At 40.7% G+C, this 17863-nt stretch overlaps 1 protein-coding gene across 5 annotated transcripts; it reads left to right on the forward strand.

Annotated features, from left to right (window-relative positions):
- Nucleotides 1-697: 697 nt before the first annotated feature.
- On the forward strand, nucleotides 698-14843 carry LOC133404338 (zinc finger protein Aiolos-like). Of its 5 annotated transcripts, none has more exons than XM_061680114.1 (8): nucleotides 718-759; nucleotides 1403-1469; nucleotides 3022-3089; nucleotides 5233-5634; nucleotides 9983-10150; nucleotides 11566-11682; nucleotides 12381-12494; nucleotides 13931-14843. In XM_061680114.1, exons 3-8 carry the CDS (start codon nucleotides 3038-3040, stop codon nucleotides 14551-14553), a joined length of 1476 nt encoding a protein of 491 aa, XP_061536098.1. In that variant the 5' UTR covers nucleotides 718-759; nucleotides 1403-1469; nucleotides 3022-3037; the 3' UTR covers nucleotides 14554-14843. The 5 variants fall into 5 exon arrangements, with proteins under 5 accessions (XP_061536101.1, XP_061536098.1, XP_061536096.1 ...); XM_061680112.1 differs by lacking the exon at nucleotides 718-759 and adding an exon at nucleotides 1209-1335; XM_061680117.1 differs by lacking the exon at nucleotides 3022-3089 and having other exon boundaries at nucleotides 698-759.
- Nucleotides 14844-17863: the final 3020 nt, after the last annotated feature.

A 17863-nucleotide genomic window follows, 5' to 3' on the forward strand; every position in this document is an offset into this window, starting at 1 on the left:
CTCAGCAGAGAAAAGCCAGACTAAAGCTCTTCTCTCTCTTCTCTCTCTCTCTCTCTCTCTCTCTCTCTCCTACTCACAAACACAATCTTACGCTCTCTGTCCCTTGTTCTTTTCTCAACCTTGACTTCACAGTGAAGGAAATGGCAGAATTGCTGTTTGCAAATGCAACTCTCATCATGACCTTAACAAAATGACTGGGACCCAGAACAAACAGGTCGTACAGACCCCTAATTTACCTGTGAGACCATAACAGCAGCAAATGTGTGTGCTCATGTTTGTTCGCAAGAATGCGCAAATCTCCCTTTGCCATGCCCGAGGCCACATGTTCCGATCTGTGGGCTCTTGCTATGTTCTGAAGTGGGCTGCAATGAAAGGGAAATGGACAGTCTAACCCCTCCTGCCACCACCCAACTCCACCAGCCTTCGAACACCCACCTCCCCCCCTCCCCCCCACCCCCACCACCACACCCAAGGGATTGATTTACTGAAACACTGAATAACAGCTTATTAAGTGGGTTCTCTGATCTCATTCTGTTCAATTTGTGTTTCTTGTTTGTCCTTCACCAAACCCCTTCAAGGTTCTGAAACAAGATTTTATGAATCTGCATCTTTTTTTTCCCCCCTGTTCCATCGCCTCCGTTTTACCATGGAAACCTTGCATGTATTGTACTGCCTTTGTGAGTATGCTTTTTTTCTTCTTCAGGCGGATGGCTGGTTGCCACGGTGGCCCATGGGCGGCCGCCAAGCCTTACAGCTCAGGTGGGTGCTTCACTCTCTTTTGTTCATTCTGATGCACCGGTCATTTTATGTGCACTTGCATAGTACAGCTGATTAAAAAAAAAAAAAAAAAAAAAAAAAAAAAAAAAAACATAAATTGCCTGGTAGTTATTTCTTTTGAAATAATGCTTGTCATTGTGTCAAATATGCTTTCAACTTAGAATATATTTTCCAATAGTGTGGTTGTGCGTTGTATTGTTTGTTGCTTTCATATTTGATTTCTTGTTGATAATAAACCAAATAGTGACTATTTCTGAGCAGTTCAATTGTGGAACGTTTGCCCGATTGTGTATCTCGATGCCGCTTCCATGTGAAAAAAAAGTTTCCCTTAGCCACAAGATGGCGTAGTAGTTGCTTGAACGAAAAGGACCATGTGGATAGATTTGATATCATTGGCAGGATTAATTATTTGATTCAGTCCTAAACGTGTCATGCTTAAATGTGTAACTTGAAAAGTCCATATTCAAATTATAGAAAAGGTCGTTTCCTGTAAAGACTGGCTGGCTGGTGCATTTTGAATTTGCATCGTCTTCGTTGCTCCACCTTGTTTGAAATGAGGTCTGTTCCTTTAAGTGATCTCTCCAAAAGCCTTCTTAGTAATGTTGCTTATATTCCTTATTCACAGAAAGTGGTGGAACGTGAAATCTTTCATCGGGACAGCAGATCTTCTCCAAGTGCAAAGCACAAATCGGGTAAGATTATTTCTGGATGACTTGGACTTGTTGTTGTTGTTTTATCTTTAATGTTGTGCATGATTAAAAAAATAAATTGGAATCCATTTTAACATGTCACCATGCACCTGAGCCTTTGATCGAGCAAAACAATGTTTCCCTGCGTATTTATGGTATCTCACAATGTAAAGTATCGTATAATTATGGAAAACAGCATGTTTTTTTGTTTGTTTGGTTGTTGTTTTTTTTAAAATATATATTATATTTAATCATAAATATAAATAAAGTACAAATGAAATTGTACTAGATAAAAATGACTTTTCATATGTGGGAGTCTGGAATAGTCCATTGTTTTGTAAGTGTTAGTATCTTGGTGTGGGAAGTTCTTTTACACATGTGCAAACATGGCAGGAAATACACGTGCAGTGAACGTCTCTCACGTCAGGCTAAATGGAATGACAGGGTCGAGCAATCAACCGTGGACTTGTACCCTTCTGGTTTTGCTTAAAATAAACCTCTTTTCATGCTTTCTTACCACATTTCTACCCCTTGTTATACAACCCCAATTCCAATGAAGGTGGGACGTTGTGTTAAACATCAATAAAAACAGAACACAATGATTTGCAAATCATGTTCGACCTATATTTAATTGAATACACTACGAAGACAAGATATTTAATGTTCAAACTGATCAACTTTATTGTTTTTAGCAAATAATCATGAACTTAGAATTTTATGGCTGCAACACGTTCCAAAAAAGCTGGGACAGGGCCATGTTTCCCACTGTGTTACATCACCTTTTCTGTTAAAAACATTCAATAAACGTTTGGGAACTGGGGACACCAATTGTTGAAGCTTTGTAGGTGGAATTCTTTCCCATTCTTGCTTGATGTACAGCTTCTGCTGTTCAACAGTCCGGGGTCTCCGTTGTCGTATTTTACGCTTCATAATGCACCTCACATTTACAATGGGAGACAGGTCTAGGACTGCAGGCAGGCCAGTCTAGTACCTGCACTCTTTTACTAAGAAAGCCACGCTTTTGTAACACGTGCAGAATGTGCTTTGGCATTGTCTTGCTGAAATAAGCAGTGGGGTCCATGAAAAAGACATTGCTTGGATGGCAGCATATGTTTCCCCAAAACCCGTATGTACCTTTCAGCTATAATGGTGCCCATGCCATTGGCACTAACACAGCCCCATACCATCACAGATGCCTGCTTTTGAACTTTGTGTCCATAACAGTCCCGATGGTTCTTTTCCTCATTGGCCCGGAGGACACGACATTCCCAATTAGGCTGTTCACCTGTGGGATGTTTGATGAGCATTCTTCAACTTTCTCAGTCTTTTTTTGAACGTTTTGCAGCCATAAAATTCTAAATTCATGATTATTTGTTAAAAAAAAAATCAAGTTTATCAGTTTGAGCATTAAATAGTGTGTCCTTGTAGTGTATTCAATTAAATATAGGTTGAACATGATTTGCAAATCATTGTATTCTGTTTTTATTTATGTTTAACACAACGTCCCAACTTCATTGGAATTGGGGTAGTACAAATAGTCTACTTCTTTTTACAGAACAACTTTTTCCATCATGAACACAGACAAGAATCCTGGATTTGTATCCACAACAGGAAATGGGATTGGTGAGTTCCTGTTCCTTCTCTATAGTGGTACCATCATAATCCTGCTTCTATACATGATATTTGAATATTATGTAAGATATTCACAAATGGAGCAGAAGGTGTCAATTGTAATTGCATAGTAAAACATTTTGGAGCAATTTGATGAATCATATAAACATATCTTGGGGATTATTATTGTTAATCAAATATAAATTACAGCAAAGGTTTTTAAGAGCCTGTGCTTCTTTCTCAGACAATTTCACTGCTGGTCCAAATTTGAAGCCACTGCAGGAGAAAGAGCCCTATATATTCTCAGCTTCTGTGAGCCCACTTCATTAGCAGCCACACCTGCCTATGCCATAACATCACCTGTCTGGTAAAGTTTGGTATTTGGTGCATGATTTGGTATGGTCTGGAGCAGGCACGTGCACACAGACCCCACGTAGTGCTCAAGCACCTGCCCTTTCGCTCTGGATGAAAAGAGGGACCTTTTTGCTGCAGCCCATTTTTCTTCTTCATTCATTTACTGTATTTAAAAAATAAATAAATAAAAATAACCCTCTGTCATCAGTTCCACCCAAAGTGTTTTGATATTTGCGGGGCATTTATTTGAGTCCTTGGGAGAATTTTACATATGCTCCAACCTTAATGTATTTGGGGTTAATCAGAGGCACTTTAAATGGTGGCAGGTGTGTGCTGGCCCCATTTAACATGAGTTTCAGTGTGATTGGTTAATTCTGAACACAGCCACATCCCATTTATAAGAGGGTGTGTGCACTTCTGCACTTGAGTGTGTTAGCTCAGTTGTTTGTTTTTACTTCCCTGCTCTTTTTAAAATTAATTTGTACATGTTATAGGTTAGGCGGCACGGTGGCCGACTGGTTAGAGCGTCAGCCTCACAAGTTCTGAGGACCCGGGTTCAATCCCCGGCCCCGACTGTGTGGAGTTTGCATGTTCTCCCCGTGCCTGCGTGGGTTTTCTCCGGGCACTACGGTTTCCTCCCACATCCCAAAAACATGCATGAATTGGAGAGTCTAAATTGTCCGTAGGTGTGAATGTGAGTGCGAATGGTTGTTTGTTTGTATGTGCCCTGCGATTGGCTGGCAACCAGTTCCGGGTGTACCCCGCCTCCTGCCCGATGATAGCTGGGATAGGCTCCAGCACGCCCGCGCCCCTAGTGAGGAGAAGCGGCTCAGAAAATGGATGGATGGATATTGTTATATTTATAAGTATGTCACTTACTCGTAGTCCAAATACCTTTAAGCCACCGAAAAAGGAGGTACTCTGCATAAAATGTCTGCCATTCCTAAATGATTTTGGAAAATTAAAGGTGAAAGGCTACACCTGCTCACATGATTATTTTCGCGCGAATCTATTGTCGGGATTTTTTTGTCATTGTCCAAATGCTTTTATAACGATGTATGTTTCTTTATCTTGATTTTATAAAAGGAGATATTTCCTTTTGCTGCTCCACATCGGTCCCACAAGAGTCTGTAAAGCCCTGCTCTACAGTACATCTGCATCATACACATCATGCGGTTTATTGTGCTTAGAGCCAGCGCTCTATAACAGGTCTACGTTTGTGCAAAGTTTCCATTGCACCTCTGAGCATTTCCCACAGTGCGAGGGGCCGCTTGTCAGCAGCTGTGCCTGTCGCTGCAGAGACCACGTGTGGTTTTTGGATGGACCTGAATTCACTGGTGGTTGGTTGACATAAGTTCTCAAAGAAAGGTCACACAAATGAGCCCTGAGGACATGTCATAGTGTCAACTTCCTGCATAAAGAATGTTTTTTGTTAAGTAAGGACATAAGTTAATTTACTATCTGGTCTCAATGTTTTGTTAGAAAAACAAAAAATAAATTCCCACAAGGAATGGAATTCCCTGCAACATTTTTCACCTATACTGGTTCTAATTATTCACAGAAAATGCCTACCCCTAATCTTCTCCTGATGTGTTGTGATCTTCCTAAATTCTCCCTTTAGCCATGGAGACATGTTAAAATGTATACCAAAGTGACGAATATGTATACATGTTCGTTATATATTTGTTATGCATTTTGTGAATCTCAATTCATTCAAGAGTCTTTTGTTTGAGGCCGTCTAAAGTAAATATTTAAAAATATCATTTATTAATTGTGGCTCGCTTACTTTATCCCTACTAAGGCATGATTAAGGTCGAGGATGAAGAGACTGGAAATGAGACGTATGCTGAGGCTGAGAAAGAGAGAGCAATTTTGCCAAAGGAGGAAAGAGAAGGTATCACTGAGGAAGGAATGGAGGAAGGAATGGAGGAAGGATACGATGGTGACAGGACAGAAGACGATGATGACAATGACGGAGAGAGAGATTCTGTGGTTGAACCAGAGGACTTGTCGATGGTGGACTATTCACTTTACAACAGCGCGGCTCTGCAGGATGCCTCAACAGGGGCTGCATCAGAGAGGACTCACATGACTGGCGCCATGACTCCCCACGTGCAGCCAATGGGGAAGCTTAACTGTGACATCTGCGGCTTGTCCTGCGTCAGCATCAACGTACTTCTGGTGCACAAACGCAGCCACACGGGTAAGTGCAGGAACTCAATCAACATCTCACATCATACAACAACCGTTGTGCAATCATCACACTGTTGACACCTTCGGTCGATAGTGTTTTGCGCAAGGTAGGTCAAAATGTGAGTCACATAGCAAATATGAACACAATGGTTTGCATCCAACCTTTGTTTTAACGTGTAAAAATATACACTGTTCTTCTTCATATAATCAGAGAACACCTTCCGCTATGAAGGCGTCAGCTACATTAACTTACTCATGATTATTCCTTATTTAGGGTTCCAAAATGATAAATAACATTTTAACATTCCTAAATGTGATACAAATAGAAAGAGAAGCTATCCTCTGTATAAATTAAAACTACTCAACCTTTGAGGATGCTTGACACACACACACACAAATGTAGAGGTAACAGGGATGGGGTGCGTTATAGCTGTGGTACCGGTAAAGTGGCGCTTTATAGGTATCGCTTGGAGGGAAAAGAAAACCTTGTACAATGGATGTAAAAAGTCTATACGCCCATGTTCAAATGTTTTTGTTTTTGTGATATAAAAACCTGGAGAACCGGAAAAACAATTTCAAAACGTTTTTTCCGCTATTAATGTGATCTATAGCCTGTACGACTCAATTTAAAAATGGAATATTTTCGGGAGGGGAAGTAAAAATAAACAACTGCAATAATATGGTTGCACAAGTGTGAACACCCTTTTGCTGTCTCACTTGGAACAAAGCTGTTTTCAGAATTAACCAATCACATTCAAACTCATGTGAAATGGGAGTCAGCACACACCTGACACCATTTAAAGTGCCTCAGATTAACCCCCAATAAAGTTCAAATGTTCTAGTAGTCTTTTCCAGGCATTTTCTTTTCTTTCGAGCAGAAGCCTAAAGGTATTGTGCTCACACTGACAGCTATTTGTAACTGTTTATAATTCTCACCACCTTGTCAACGGTCCCAGTTCCAACTGAAGGAAAAACAGCCCCAAAGCATAATGCTGTCACCACCATGCTTCACTGTAGGTGTGGTGTTCTTTGGATGATAGAGCAGTGTTGCGTTTCCACCAAACATACCTTTTTGGAATTCTGGCCTAAAAGTTCAACCTTGGTTTCATCGGACCAGAACATATTTTCCCACATGCCTTTGGGAGATTTCAAGTGTGTTTTTGCAAAATGTTTAAATTAGTCAGACACACTTTAAATGTTGGCAGGCTTGTGCTGACTCCCATTTGACATGCGTTTGAATGTGAATTCTGAACACAGCCACAACCCCAGTTATAAGAGAGCGTTATCTCACATTATCAACACATTATCTCGGTTGTTCATTTTTACTTTCCCCTCTTGAAAACATTTTTTAAATTGAGTTGTACAGGTTATACGTCACATTAATGGTGGAGAAAGTTTTGTCATGTACTTCCTCACCACGTGTCATTTTTGTATATCACAAAAACCTGACATTGGAGCAGGGGTGTGTAGACTTTCTATAAACGCTGTATGTGTGTCTACCAGCAGGCACAATAAGAACTTGAGATTTCTGGTTAATTTGTCAGTATGTACAGTGATACTCGACATTTTTGTGAAACAAACAAAAAGAAGTTTTCAGTGCGTTAAATATGTGATCAATAATCTTTTTGATAGCTGCATTGTACAAATTTTGGTACGATGCAACTACAAATTGTACAACTTTTGGGATATTCAACCTTGCAGTTTTCACTCACTGTATACAGACCATTAGCACTACATCAGGTACACTTGCCAATTTAATCGGACCAAATACCAGTACAGTATCAAAAACAAAAAAAAAGTGTGCTGTTTTGTCAGAGAAGTATTTTGTTTATTATAGATTACAGTCATGTAGAACAGCACTGCATTTTTACTGAAAGAGGTTTGTAATATTTAGTTCTAAATAAAGTAAACACACAACTCTACTGCAGTGCAAACGTCAACTATAACAATAAACATTGTTTGATTAATACATCCCACAGTGTCAAAAAAAATAAATCATCATTATTCTTATATTACAACCCCAATGAAGTTGAATCGTCTTTTATTGTCATGAACATGCATGCATGCACACGAAATTTGTTCTCTGCATTTTACCCATCACACTGAACACAGCTGAAGCACCCGGGGAGCATTTCGGGATATCAGTGTCTTGCTCAAGGACACCACAGTCGTGAGTCCGGGGGATGTTGGCGGACGGTCCAGTCGGGGTCTTGAACCTAGGTCCCCAACAGTGGCAGGCGATGATATTAACCATTGGGTCACGGCTGCACACAAACATAAATAAAAACAGAATAGAATGATTTTCAAATCATGTTCAACCTATATTTAATTGAATACACTACAAAGACAAGATATGTAATGTTCAAACTGATCAACTAGATTGTTTTTAGCAAATAATCATTAACTTAGAATTTTATGGCTGCAACACGTTCCAGAAAAAGCTGGGACAGGTGGCAAAAAAGACTGAGAAAGTTGAGGAATGCTCATCCAACACGTGTTTGGAACATCCCACAGGTGAACAGGCTAATTGGGAACAGGTGGGTGCCATGATTGGGTAGAAAAGGAGCTTCCCTGAATTGCTCAGTCATTCACAAAGCAAAGATGGGGCAAGGTTCTCTTCCTTGTGAACAAGTGCGTGAGAAAATAGTCGAACACTTTAAGGACAATGTTCCTCAATGTACAATTGCAAGGAATTTAGGGATTTCATCATCTACGGTCCACAATATCATCAAAAGGTTCAGAGAATCTGGAGAAATCACTGCATGGAAGCGGCATGGCCGAAAACCAACATTGAATGCCCGTGACCTTCGATCCCTCAGGCGGCACTGCATCAAAAACCGACATCAATGTGTAAAGGACATAACCACATGGGCTCAGGAACACTTCAGAAAACCAATGTCAGTAAATACAGTTTGGCGCTACATCCGTAAGTGCAACTTCAAACTCTACTATGCAAAGCAAAAGCCATTTATCAACAACACCCAGAAACGCCGCCGGCTTCTCTGGGCCTGAGCTCATCTAAGATGGACTGATGCAAAGTCGAAAAGTGTTCTGTGGTCTGACAATTCCATATTTCAAATTGTTTTTGGAAATTGTGGGTTTCGTGTCCTCCGGGCCAAAGAGGAAAAGAACCATCCAGACTGTTATGGATCCAAAGTTCAAAAGGCAGCATCTGTGATGGTATGGGGCTGTGTTAGTGCCAATGGCATGGGTAACTTACACATCTGTGAAGGCACCATTAATGCGGAAAGGTACATACAGGTTTTGGAGAAACATATGCTGCCATCCAAGCAACGTCTTTTTCATGGACGCCCCTGCTTATTTCAGCAAGACAATTCCAAACCACATTCTGCACGTGATACAATAGCGTGGCTTTCTTAGTAAAAGAGTGCGGGCACTGGACTGGCCTGCCTGCAGTCCAGACCTGTCTCCCATTGAAAATGTGTGGCGCATTATGAAGCGTAAAATACAACAACGGAGACCCCGGACTGCTGAACAGCTGAAGCTGTACATCAAGCAGGAATGGGAAAGAATTCCAGCTACCAAGCTTCAACAATTGGTGTCCTCGGTTCCCAAACGTTGATTGAATGTTGTTAAAAGAAAAGGTGATGTAACACAGTGGGAAACATGACCCTGTCCCAGCTTTTTTGGAACGTGTTGCAGCCATAAAATTCTAAGTTCATGATTATTTGCTAAAAACAATAAAGTTTATCAGTTTGAACATTAAATATCTTGTCTTTGTAGTGTATTCAATTCAATATAGGTTGAACATGATTTGCAAATCATTGTATTCTGTTTTTATTTATGTTTAACACAACGTCCCAACTTCATTGGAATTGGGGTTGTATTATAGGCTATTGTTATTGAGCTCTCGCATTAGATCTCATCAAATTGTGTAAGTGTACCTAATTAAGTGTCTCCCTTTACTGTTTCTGTTATGGCAACATGGACATTTTGGCGTGGGGGCAGGGAACTTCATCTCACAACTTCACTCTCAGAGAACTGTTATAGTTGTTCGTTGCCGTGGTTCTTAGTGTTTTTTAGTCATGTGAGAAAACAGTTTGGGTTTTCTGACAATGAGTGTGGATGGTGCTTTGTTCCCTTTTCAAAGATGGTGAGTGATTGATATAGTTTTTGCAAGTCACTACAGGCAGAATAGGAAGACGTTAAAGGTTAACATCTGGCTAGAAGAAGTTTAATTACTGAAAAATAATTGAAGTATGTTGGAACACTACATCAGGGTGTGGTATTTAATAGGAGTCTGCAGCCCTTTAAATCCCCGTAGAAGTGAAAAGAAAAGAAAAAAAAAAAAAGATAGAAATTGATATTTTATGGGAAAATGTTTCTATCCCTCCCAGGTGAGAGACCATTCCACTGCAGTCAATGTGGAGCTTCCTTTACCCAGAAGGGAAACCTGCTTCGCCACATCAAACTCCACTCCGGGGAGAAGCCTTTCAAATGTCCCATGTGCAGCTATGCTTGCCGCCGCCGCGACGCCTTGAGCGGGCACCTGCGCACCCATTCTGGTACCAGCCAGCAAACATACACACTCAGTTGAGAGACTGCTGTGCACTGATACTGTATGCACCTGTGTTTTGTCTTAAACCCGCACGCATGATTTCTGCTGCGGCTGCACAGCTTTTCCAGCAAGACTCTGCTATGCATGATGACATACCTCACACATGACTTCTTAATCACCTCTGGAAACGATCACTTTCAGTTCATGTGCTTCACCTTTGGATATGCTGCACATCATCAGTTTTCAGGAACTGTTGGGCTTAAGTTAATAATACTACTCTGTCTGCTGTTTATCCATTCAACCATACATTCATCTATCCATCCATCCATTTTCTATACTGCCCATGGGTCATTTTCATATAATTTGATCAATAATGGCAAGGACACAAAATCTATTTTAGCAAATTTTTTTTTTATGCCGCCTTGGTTTTAGATGGGTGAATGTCTCCCATGCTGAAACAGCCACGCTTCGAAGTCCTATTTTCCAAAAGTTATTGATTTAAAATTTGAAGCATTCATAGTAAAGACAATCCTTATTGACGGAGCAAATGGGGGTGAACCACTGAAATACACTTATTGCATAACGGTTCATAAAAGTTACACAAGTTATAGTTATAGTTATAGTTAGCCCTTCAAACTCTTCGGATGCGAGTGCGTAAATGATCCTAACTACTACTACTTTATAAAATCGTAATAATGTTAAAGACGTGCAATAGTTCCAACACTGTCACAAATTCATACACATTCATTCATTTCTCAGAAATAACTCGAGTGAGGATAAGCGGTTCGGAAAATGGATGAACGTACACCATTCACTTTGCTGTCTGCTATTGTGTGAATGCAAAATGGCTGCCTCATCCTGACTCTTCAGCTCACAGATCCCTTTGGTGTATTGCAACAACATAATGAGGCTCTCTCCAGTGGCATTAACAGTAAAGACAACTTGAGTGACTAAGACGGACCATTTCATTTTGTAAAAGAAACAAAAAGGGAACTCTGATGACACTCAAATGCATTTGTGTTAGTTCTCAAGGAAAAGGCATATTAAGCTTCGGAAAAAAATCCTATATATCCAAAAATGTAAGTAGCATCTTCAGATCAAAATCTGAAACTTTCATTTCGGACATCTACTGTAATGGTAAAGACATTTCGGCATTATAATTTTGAAAAATGCTACTTTAGAATTGTTTTTTTTCCCCGAAACAATTCTGACCTTTCGAAGGATAACGGCCAATAATTCAAATACTCTTATCAGTAAAATTAACAGAATTCAGTGGGCCACATCTTAACCGTTATTGATCAAATTGTATCCAAATTATCCTTATCCTGTTCAAGTTTGGGGTTCTGTGCTGTTTAAATGTTCCAAAAAAAACAAACAAAAAAAATAACCCTCATCTAATGAGTCAAACTGTCCTGCCCACAGTAGAGAAGCCCTTCAAGTGCAACCTCTGCAGCCGCAGTTACAAGCAGCGCAGCTCCCTCGAGGAGCACAGAGAGCGGTGCCATGTCTACATTCACAGCAAAGCACCTGCTGAGAAAGGTGAGAAGCTGTCTTGTGTTCAGCATCCTTTCAATAGACATTCTCCTCCTGCAAAAAAAAAAAAAAATAATAATAAATCACAGGTAATTCACATCATTGTGCACAACACTGCAGCTGTGCTGTATTCTGACTCACAGTCATTGTACAGCACTCCTATTAATTATAGGTCTTATTTTTACGGGCTGGCAAATGATTGAGTTTTATAGCTGCTGGCCCTTCATTACAGCAAAATAGGTTATGTATGTCGTGGTGTGGTGGCCTGCTGCTTAACAGACCACTTCCCCTCCCTGCAGTGGCATAGGCGAGCCACTTATGTAGGGCACATGTTTCAACCAGCTCACGCACACCAACAAAATGCCTTTGCATTCTTATAGGAGCGCGCTACACCACATACACAGTATTGCGCTTATGTGGTCACCAAATGTCGAACGTTTACGCCTGATAGTGTTCGTGGTGAGGACGCACATCCTCATCCTGCACTGGTGAAAAACAAATGCGCCAGGAAGTGTGCTCAAAGGAACTTTTGATCTTACATCAATATCGTGTACTTCCTTTGCCTCAAGCTGCTGAGGTGTGATTCAGTCCATTTTTACGTCCAAGGTAGGGAGGGAAGTGGACTTTTGGACATACCGCCTGATTTTCCTTCTTTAGTTCTTACTCGACTCTATCACTAAACCTGTTGCGCTCGTTGTGTGAAGCAGACGACAGTCACCTATCAAGGACTCAGATGGGCACCGAGCGTGCTCTGCTACTTGACAGGCTCGCCACAAATGTAGCCAAACGCAAGAGTTCCATGCCGCAGAAGTTTACAGGTAAGTACCTCCTTCACAACGAACAAACGATAAGATTTTTGCAGTGAGACGTTTTCCACACGGATTTACGTTGTTTTAATTGATATGACTGTCGACATATTTCCACATTTCCGCTTAAATGTCCACCTGCTTACTGTATTCTTTAATTTCAACACTTAAAGCGACAGTATGAAGTGCTCTTTTTAAAAATGTACTGTATGTAATGTTTGTGCTTTTACATGTGCCTTTATGCTACAGTTTATGGACATGGGTATTACAGCTACACCTATCAATCTAATAGTTGATCAAAGTTTGGACTCGACCACTTTGCTGGCACTGAATTTGAATCATTAAGACATTTCTATGATTACCGCTTCGAGGAAACAGTTTGGGAAAGGCCAGTGTCAGCATGACTGTCCATCTCAATTTGTTTTCTTCCCTTTTCACTTCCTATAGGTAACCGGCATGTGTTTTGTCCATAAAGTGTAGTTTGGAGTGAGCTTTTACAACATTTCAAGTTTTTTTTGTCAGAGCTACTTGTTTGTCTGTCTATCGCTGGCCTCCGTGTCTTGCCAGGAGCCCCGCAGAGTTGTCTGAGCGGCCCTCAATTCCCAGCACCGACTGTGCCATAGGTGGGTACCAGTAACCATCCACAGATGAGTGCATGGATATCAGCGGGAAAGGAATTAGGGAGTTAATGAATTAGTTGACTGACTCACTTGGTATGTTTGATTCAAATGAACTTGAACATATGAGTAATCCACGAACAAATGATCACAATTTCAGTAAACGGGTCACTTGGAAAGCTTGTTTGTTTATACACACACACACACACACACACACACAAGCATTTTTATAGCAAGATACACTGGGTTGTAGTTTCACAATGGGGTCTAACGATGCCTGCGACCTGAGGGATTATTGGCAAAAACACCTCCAATGTCTTTATATGGTTGACAAATGAAGTGAGCTCTTTCAATATGATAACCACAGGGGGAAAAGCCAAGTAATGACTGCAACCGCAGAGACAGAAAAAGGCGGGAGGCAAGAAACGTGAGCAGGTGCCTCTCTGTCTGTGGTGCAGCTGCAATTGAGGCCCTTGTCTGAGTCATCTGCTTCCTATCAGCTCTCTGTCCTCTCTATGCCTCTGAGCACAACTGCTTCTTCCGGATTCTTCAATCTTAAAAATCTTTTGACCTGTGAATCTGGTGTGCTCCAGTTTCTGTGTGAGGTTCTCTTTTGTTGACCCGGTGGTGGGTCTCTTTCTCTACTATTCAAATCTCAAGAGGACCCTCAAGGATTTCTACTTGATTTACTTTTCTATTTTTAAGACACATCTGCTTGAAGCGCTGCTCTGAGTATGTACTTCTCCGGTCCAACTACAGCATGAAGTGATGTGAAATGGATGCTTCCCCTCCTTGACTTGAGCTTGCTTTGTTTTTGTGGTGCTGATCTAGGTGATAACGGTGTCTGTCTGGACCTGAGCTTGAACAGGAACCCAGTTCAACAACAGGACCCTCCATTAGGGTCCCCTGGGCCTGACGTCCACAGCCAGCAGCCATTAATGCGTTCGGGCCCGGACAGTGATCCAGCTCACTCCCAAAGGCCATACCCCGTCCTGTTAAACCGCAACGACATCAGTCCCATTGGCCTCACCAACGGCCACAAGATGATCATGCCGTTGCCAGGTCTCCCTCACACCCCCCAGCAACCTCTTGGCGTGGATGCGTTCTACACTGACAGCTCCCACGGATCTCCGATCATGTATAGCTTAGGCCACTTGCTGGGTGGGCTGAACCACCAGAACGGGATCCCACACTCTCAGCCCATTCCCTTGTCACCCCTGGAAGCTTTGCAGGTAGCGCGGGCTGACCGAGAAGCTGGGGGGATGCCTGGGGCGTTGTACTCCTGCAGCCACTGCAAGGTGATCTTTCTTGACTACGTCATGTTCACCATCCACATGGGATGCCACGGCTTCCGCGACCCGCTCGAGTGCAATGTTTGTGGCCATCGCAGTCGAGACCGTTATGAGTTCTCATCACACATAGTCCGGGGGGAGCACCGAGTGGAAATGAAGTAGCTACCATGCCAATAGCTGCCCACATAATACACACAATTAAATAACAGCAAAATGACAATGCAGATTTACTTTTAGAGGTAGCGTGTGGAACCAGAAATGAAACAATAGACTGCGGTGTGTTTGAGTGTATTCTATAGGCTGTAGCTTTCAGGGATGTTCTTATAGTCATCCTGTATTCATCTGAAATGATGGTCTCGAAAGAGTCAAACTTGGTTTTGGTTTTATCCCTTGTGGTGAATACTGTTTATTTTGAACATTCAAATGTTCTCGAATAAAAACAAAATATATTATGCTGGTTTTTTGTTGTTGTTTTTTTTTTTAAATCTTCATAAAGAGGTGAGAATAAAAAGAATATTTTTTGACACATCAATGCCTGCTCCTTGTTGCATTTCATCATCCAAAAACACTGCCAAGTAAAAACAAAAGAATTTTGCTATCTAGCTGGTCGAGTCTCAGCTTTGTAGGCTGTGGTTTGAGAGACGTGCAGTTCACTTTAGAGGATGTGTGTTGTTCACTCTTGCAACACTTTCGGTGTGTAGTATCAGTATACATTTCATTAACTTTGGTGAACATGATGTTACTTGATGACAAAAAGTTTGTAGTTAGTAGTAATGTCAGGTTTTGCATTTTCTCATGGTTATTAGAAGCATTCCTACTTTCACTGCATCACTTTGAGGCATGTAGAGAGAAGATAAACCAAGATGAACTATACAGATTGTTGTACAGACTTCCTAATATTGTTACTAAAATTAATAATTCAGTTTTGATAATACAACCCCAATTCCAATGAAGTTGGGATGTTGTGTTAAACATAAATAAAAACTGAATACAATGATTTGCAAATCATGTTCAAGCTATATTTCATTGAATACACTACAAAGACAAGCTATTAAATGTTCAAACTGATAAACCTTATTGTTTTTAGCCAATAATCATTAACTTAGAATTTTATGGCTGCAACACGTTCCAGAAAAAGCTGGGACAGGTAGCAAAAAAGACTGAGAAAGTTGAGGAATGCTCATCAAACACCTGTTTGGAACATCCTACAGGTGAACAGGCTAATTGGGAACAGGTGGGTGCCATGATTGGGTAGAAAAGGAGCTTCCCTGAATTGCTCAGTCATTCACAAGCAAAGATGGGGCGAGGTTCACCTCTTTGTGAAAAAGTGCGTGAGAAAATAGTCGAACAGTTTAAGGACAATGTTCGCCAACGTACAATTGCAAGGAATTTTGGGATTTCATCATCTGCGGTCCACAATATCATCAAAAGGTTCGGAGAATCTGGAGAAATCACTGCATGTAAGCGGCAAGGCCGAAAACCAACATTGAATGCCCGTGACCTTCGATCCCATAGGCGGCACTGCATCAAAAACCGACATCAATGTGTAAAGGATATCACCGCATGGGCTCAGGAACACTTCGGAAAACCAATGTCAGTAAATACAGTTCGGTGCTACATTGCCTAAGTGCAACTTGAAACTCTACTATGGAAAGCAAAAGCCATTTATCAACAACACCCAGAAATGCCCCGGCTTCTCTGGGCCTGAGCTCATCTAAGATGGACTGATGCAAAGTGGAAAAGTGTTCTGTGGTCCGACGAGTACACATTTCAAATTGTTTTTGGAAATTGTGGACTTTGTGTCCTCCGGGCCAAAGAGGAAAAGAACCATCCGGACTGTTATGGACGCAAAGTTCAAAAGCCAGCATCTGTGATGGTATGGGGCTGTGTTAGTGCCAATGGCATGGGTAACTTACACATCTGTGAAGGCACCATTATTGCTGAAAGGTACATACAGGTTTTGGAGAAACATATTATTATTATTAATGCAATTTCATAAAACACATGAAGTACACATGGTTAAAAAAGCCAGAATTAGCCGGAAGGCTAGTTTTCATCTGCAGTCCGCTGGCCATGATGTAAAAAAGCAGTAAAATACAGTAATACAGTAGCAGTAAAATACATCTACAAGACAATATAATACAGGATACAGGATATATATAATCAAACTATACTATTAAGAGAGAATAAAACCACAAATGTTTTGATCATAACAAAAAAAAACAACAACATAACAATGTTAACATTGTTGACATATGCTGCCATCCAAGCAACGTCTTTTTCATGGACGCCCCTGCTTATTTCAGCAAGACAATGCGAAACCACATTCTGAACGTGTTACAACAGCGTGGCTTCGTAAAAGAGTGTGGGTACTAGACTGGCCTGCCTGCAGTCCAGACCTGTCTACCATTGAAAATGTGTGGCGCATTATGAAGCGTAAAATACGACAACAGAGACCCCGGACCGTTGAACAGCTGAAGCTGAACATCAAGCAAGAATGGGAAAGAATTCCACTTACAAAGCTTCAACAATTAGTGTCCTCAGTTCCAAAACGTTTATTGAATGTTGTCCCTGTCCCAGCTTTTTTGGAACATGTTGCAGCCATAAAATTATAAGTTCATGATTATTTGCTAAAAACAATGAAGTTGATCAGTTTGAACATTAAATATCTTGTCTTTGTATTGTATTCAATTAAATATAGGTTGAACATGATTTACAAATCATTGTATTCTGTTTTTATTTATGTTTAACACAACGTCCCAACTTCATTGGAATTGGGGTTGTACATGGATCACTGAAGGCAGACTACCAATGGATTTGTAAAAAAAAAAAAAAAAAATCAATTACAAACATTTTGAACCACAATAGTCAGAATATATTGACGGTGTTGCTGATGCTAAGCGTAATATCCAAGTACTGACAGTTTCACCTCAATGCCTTCAGTTCAGCAGAGGGTGTTGGCTTCATCCAGCTGCCACCACACTATCTATCCATCGTTTGCAGTTCCCTTTTCTCACTTTGGGTTTGAAGAGAAGTAACACTTGTGAGGTAAACACCACAGCTTCATGTCCATATGTGAGATTAGATATTCTCATCAAATATAAAGACACAGGCACCATGCTTTTTCCACTCATAAGAGGTTGTCTTTGGGATTATTTTTTTATGTACATCTAAAAGCGTGTCTAGTGACTTGATGAATTTAAAAGATTGACTGGAAAAAAAAAGTAAATAATAACATTAAAAAAAAGCATAAATAGAGTTTGCTTTTGAGAGAAGAAACCATATAATTTACTTTTTATTGTTTAGCCATACAATAGAAATATATGTTCCTATAAATACAGGCACACGTGCCACACTAAATGTTTAAACTAATAAATATGAATCATTAAAAGGCTTGCAGTGTTCTTTCGGTCTTATGGTTACCATTTTCATAGAATGGCTCTCAGTAAATGTCCCAGGCAAGGCAAAAAAC

Source organism: Phycodurus eques, chromosome 6 (genome assembly GCF_024500275.1).
Source record: "Phycodurus eques isolate BA_2022a chromosome 6, UOR_Pequ_1.1, whole genome shotgun sequence".
Classification (NCBI taxonomy): domain Eukaryota; kingdom Metazoa; phylum Chordata; class Actinopteri; order Syngnathiformes; family Syngnathidae; genus Phycodurus; species Phycodurus eques.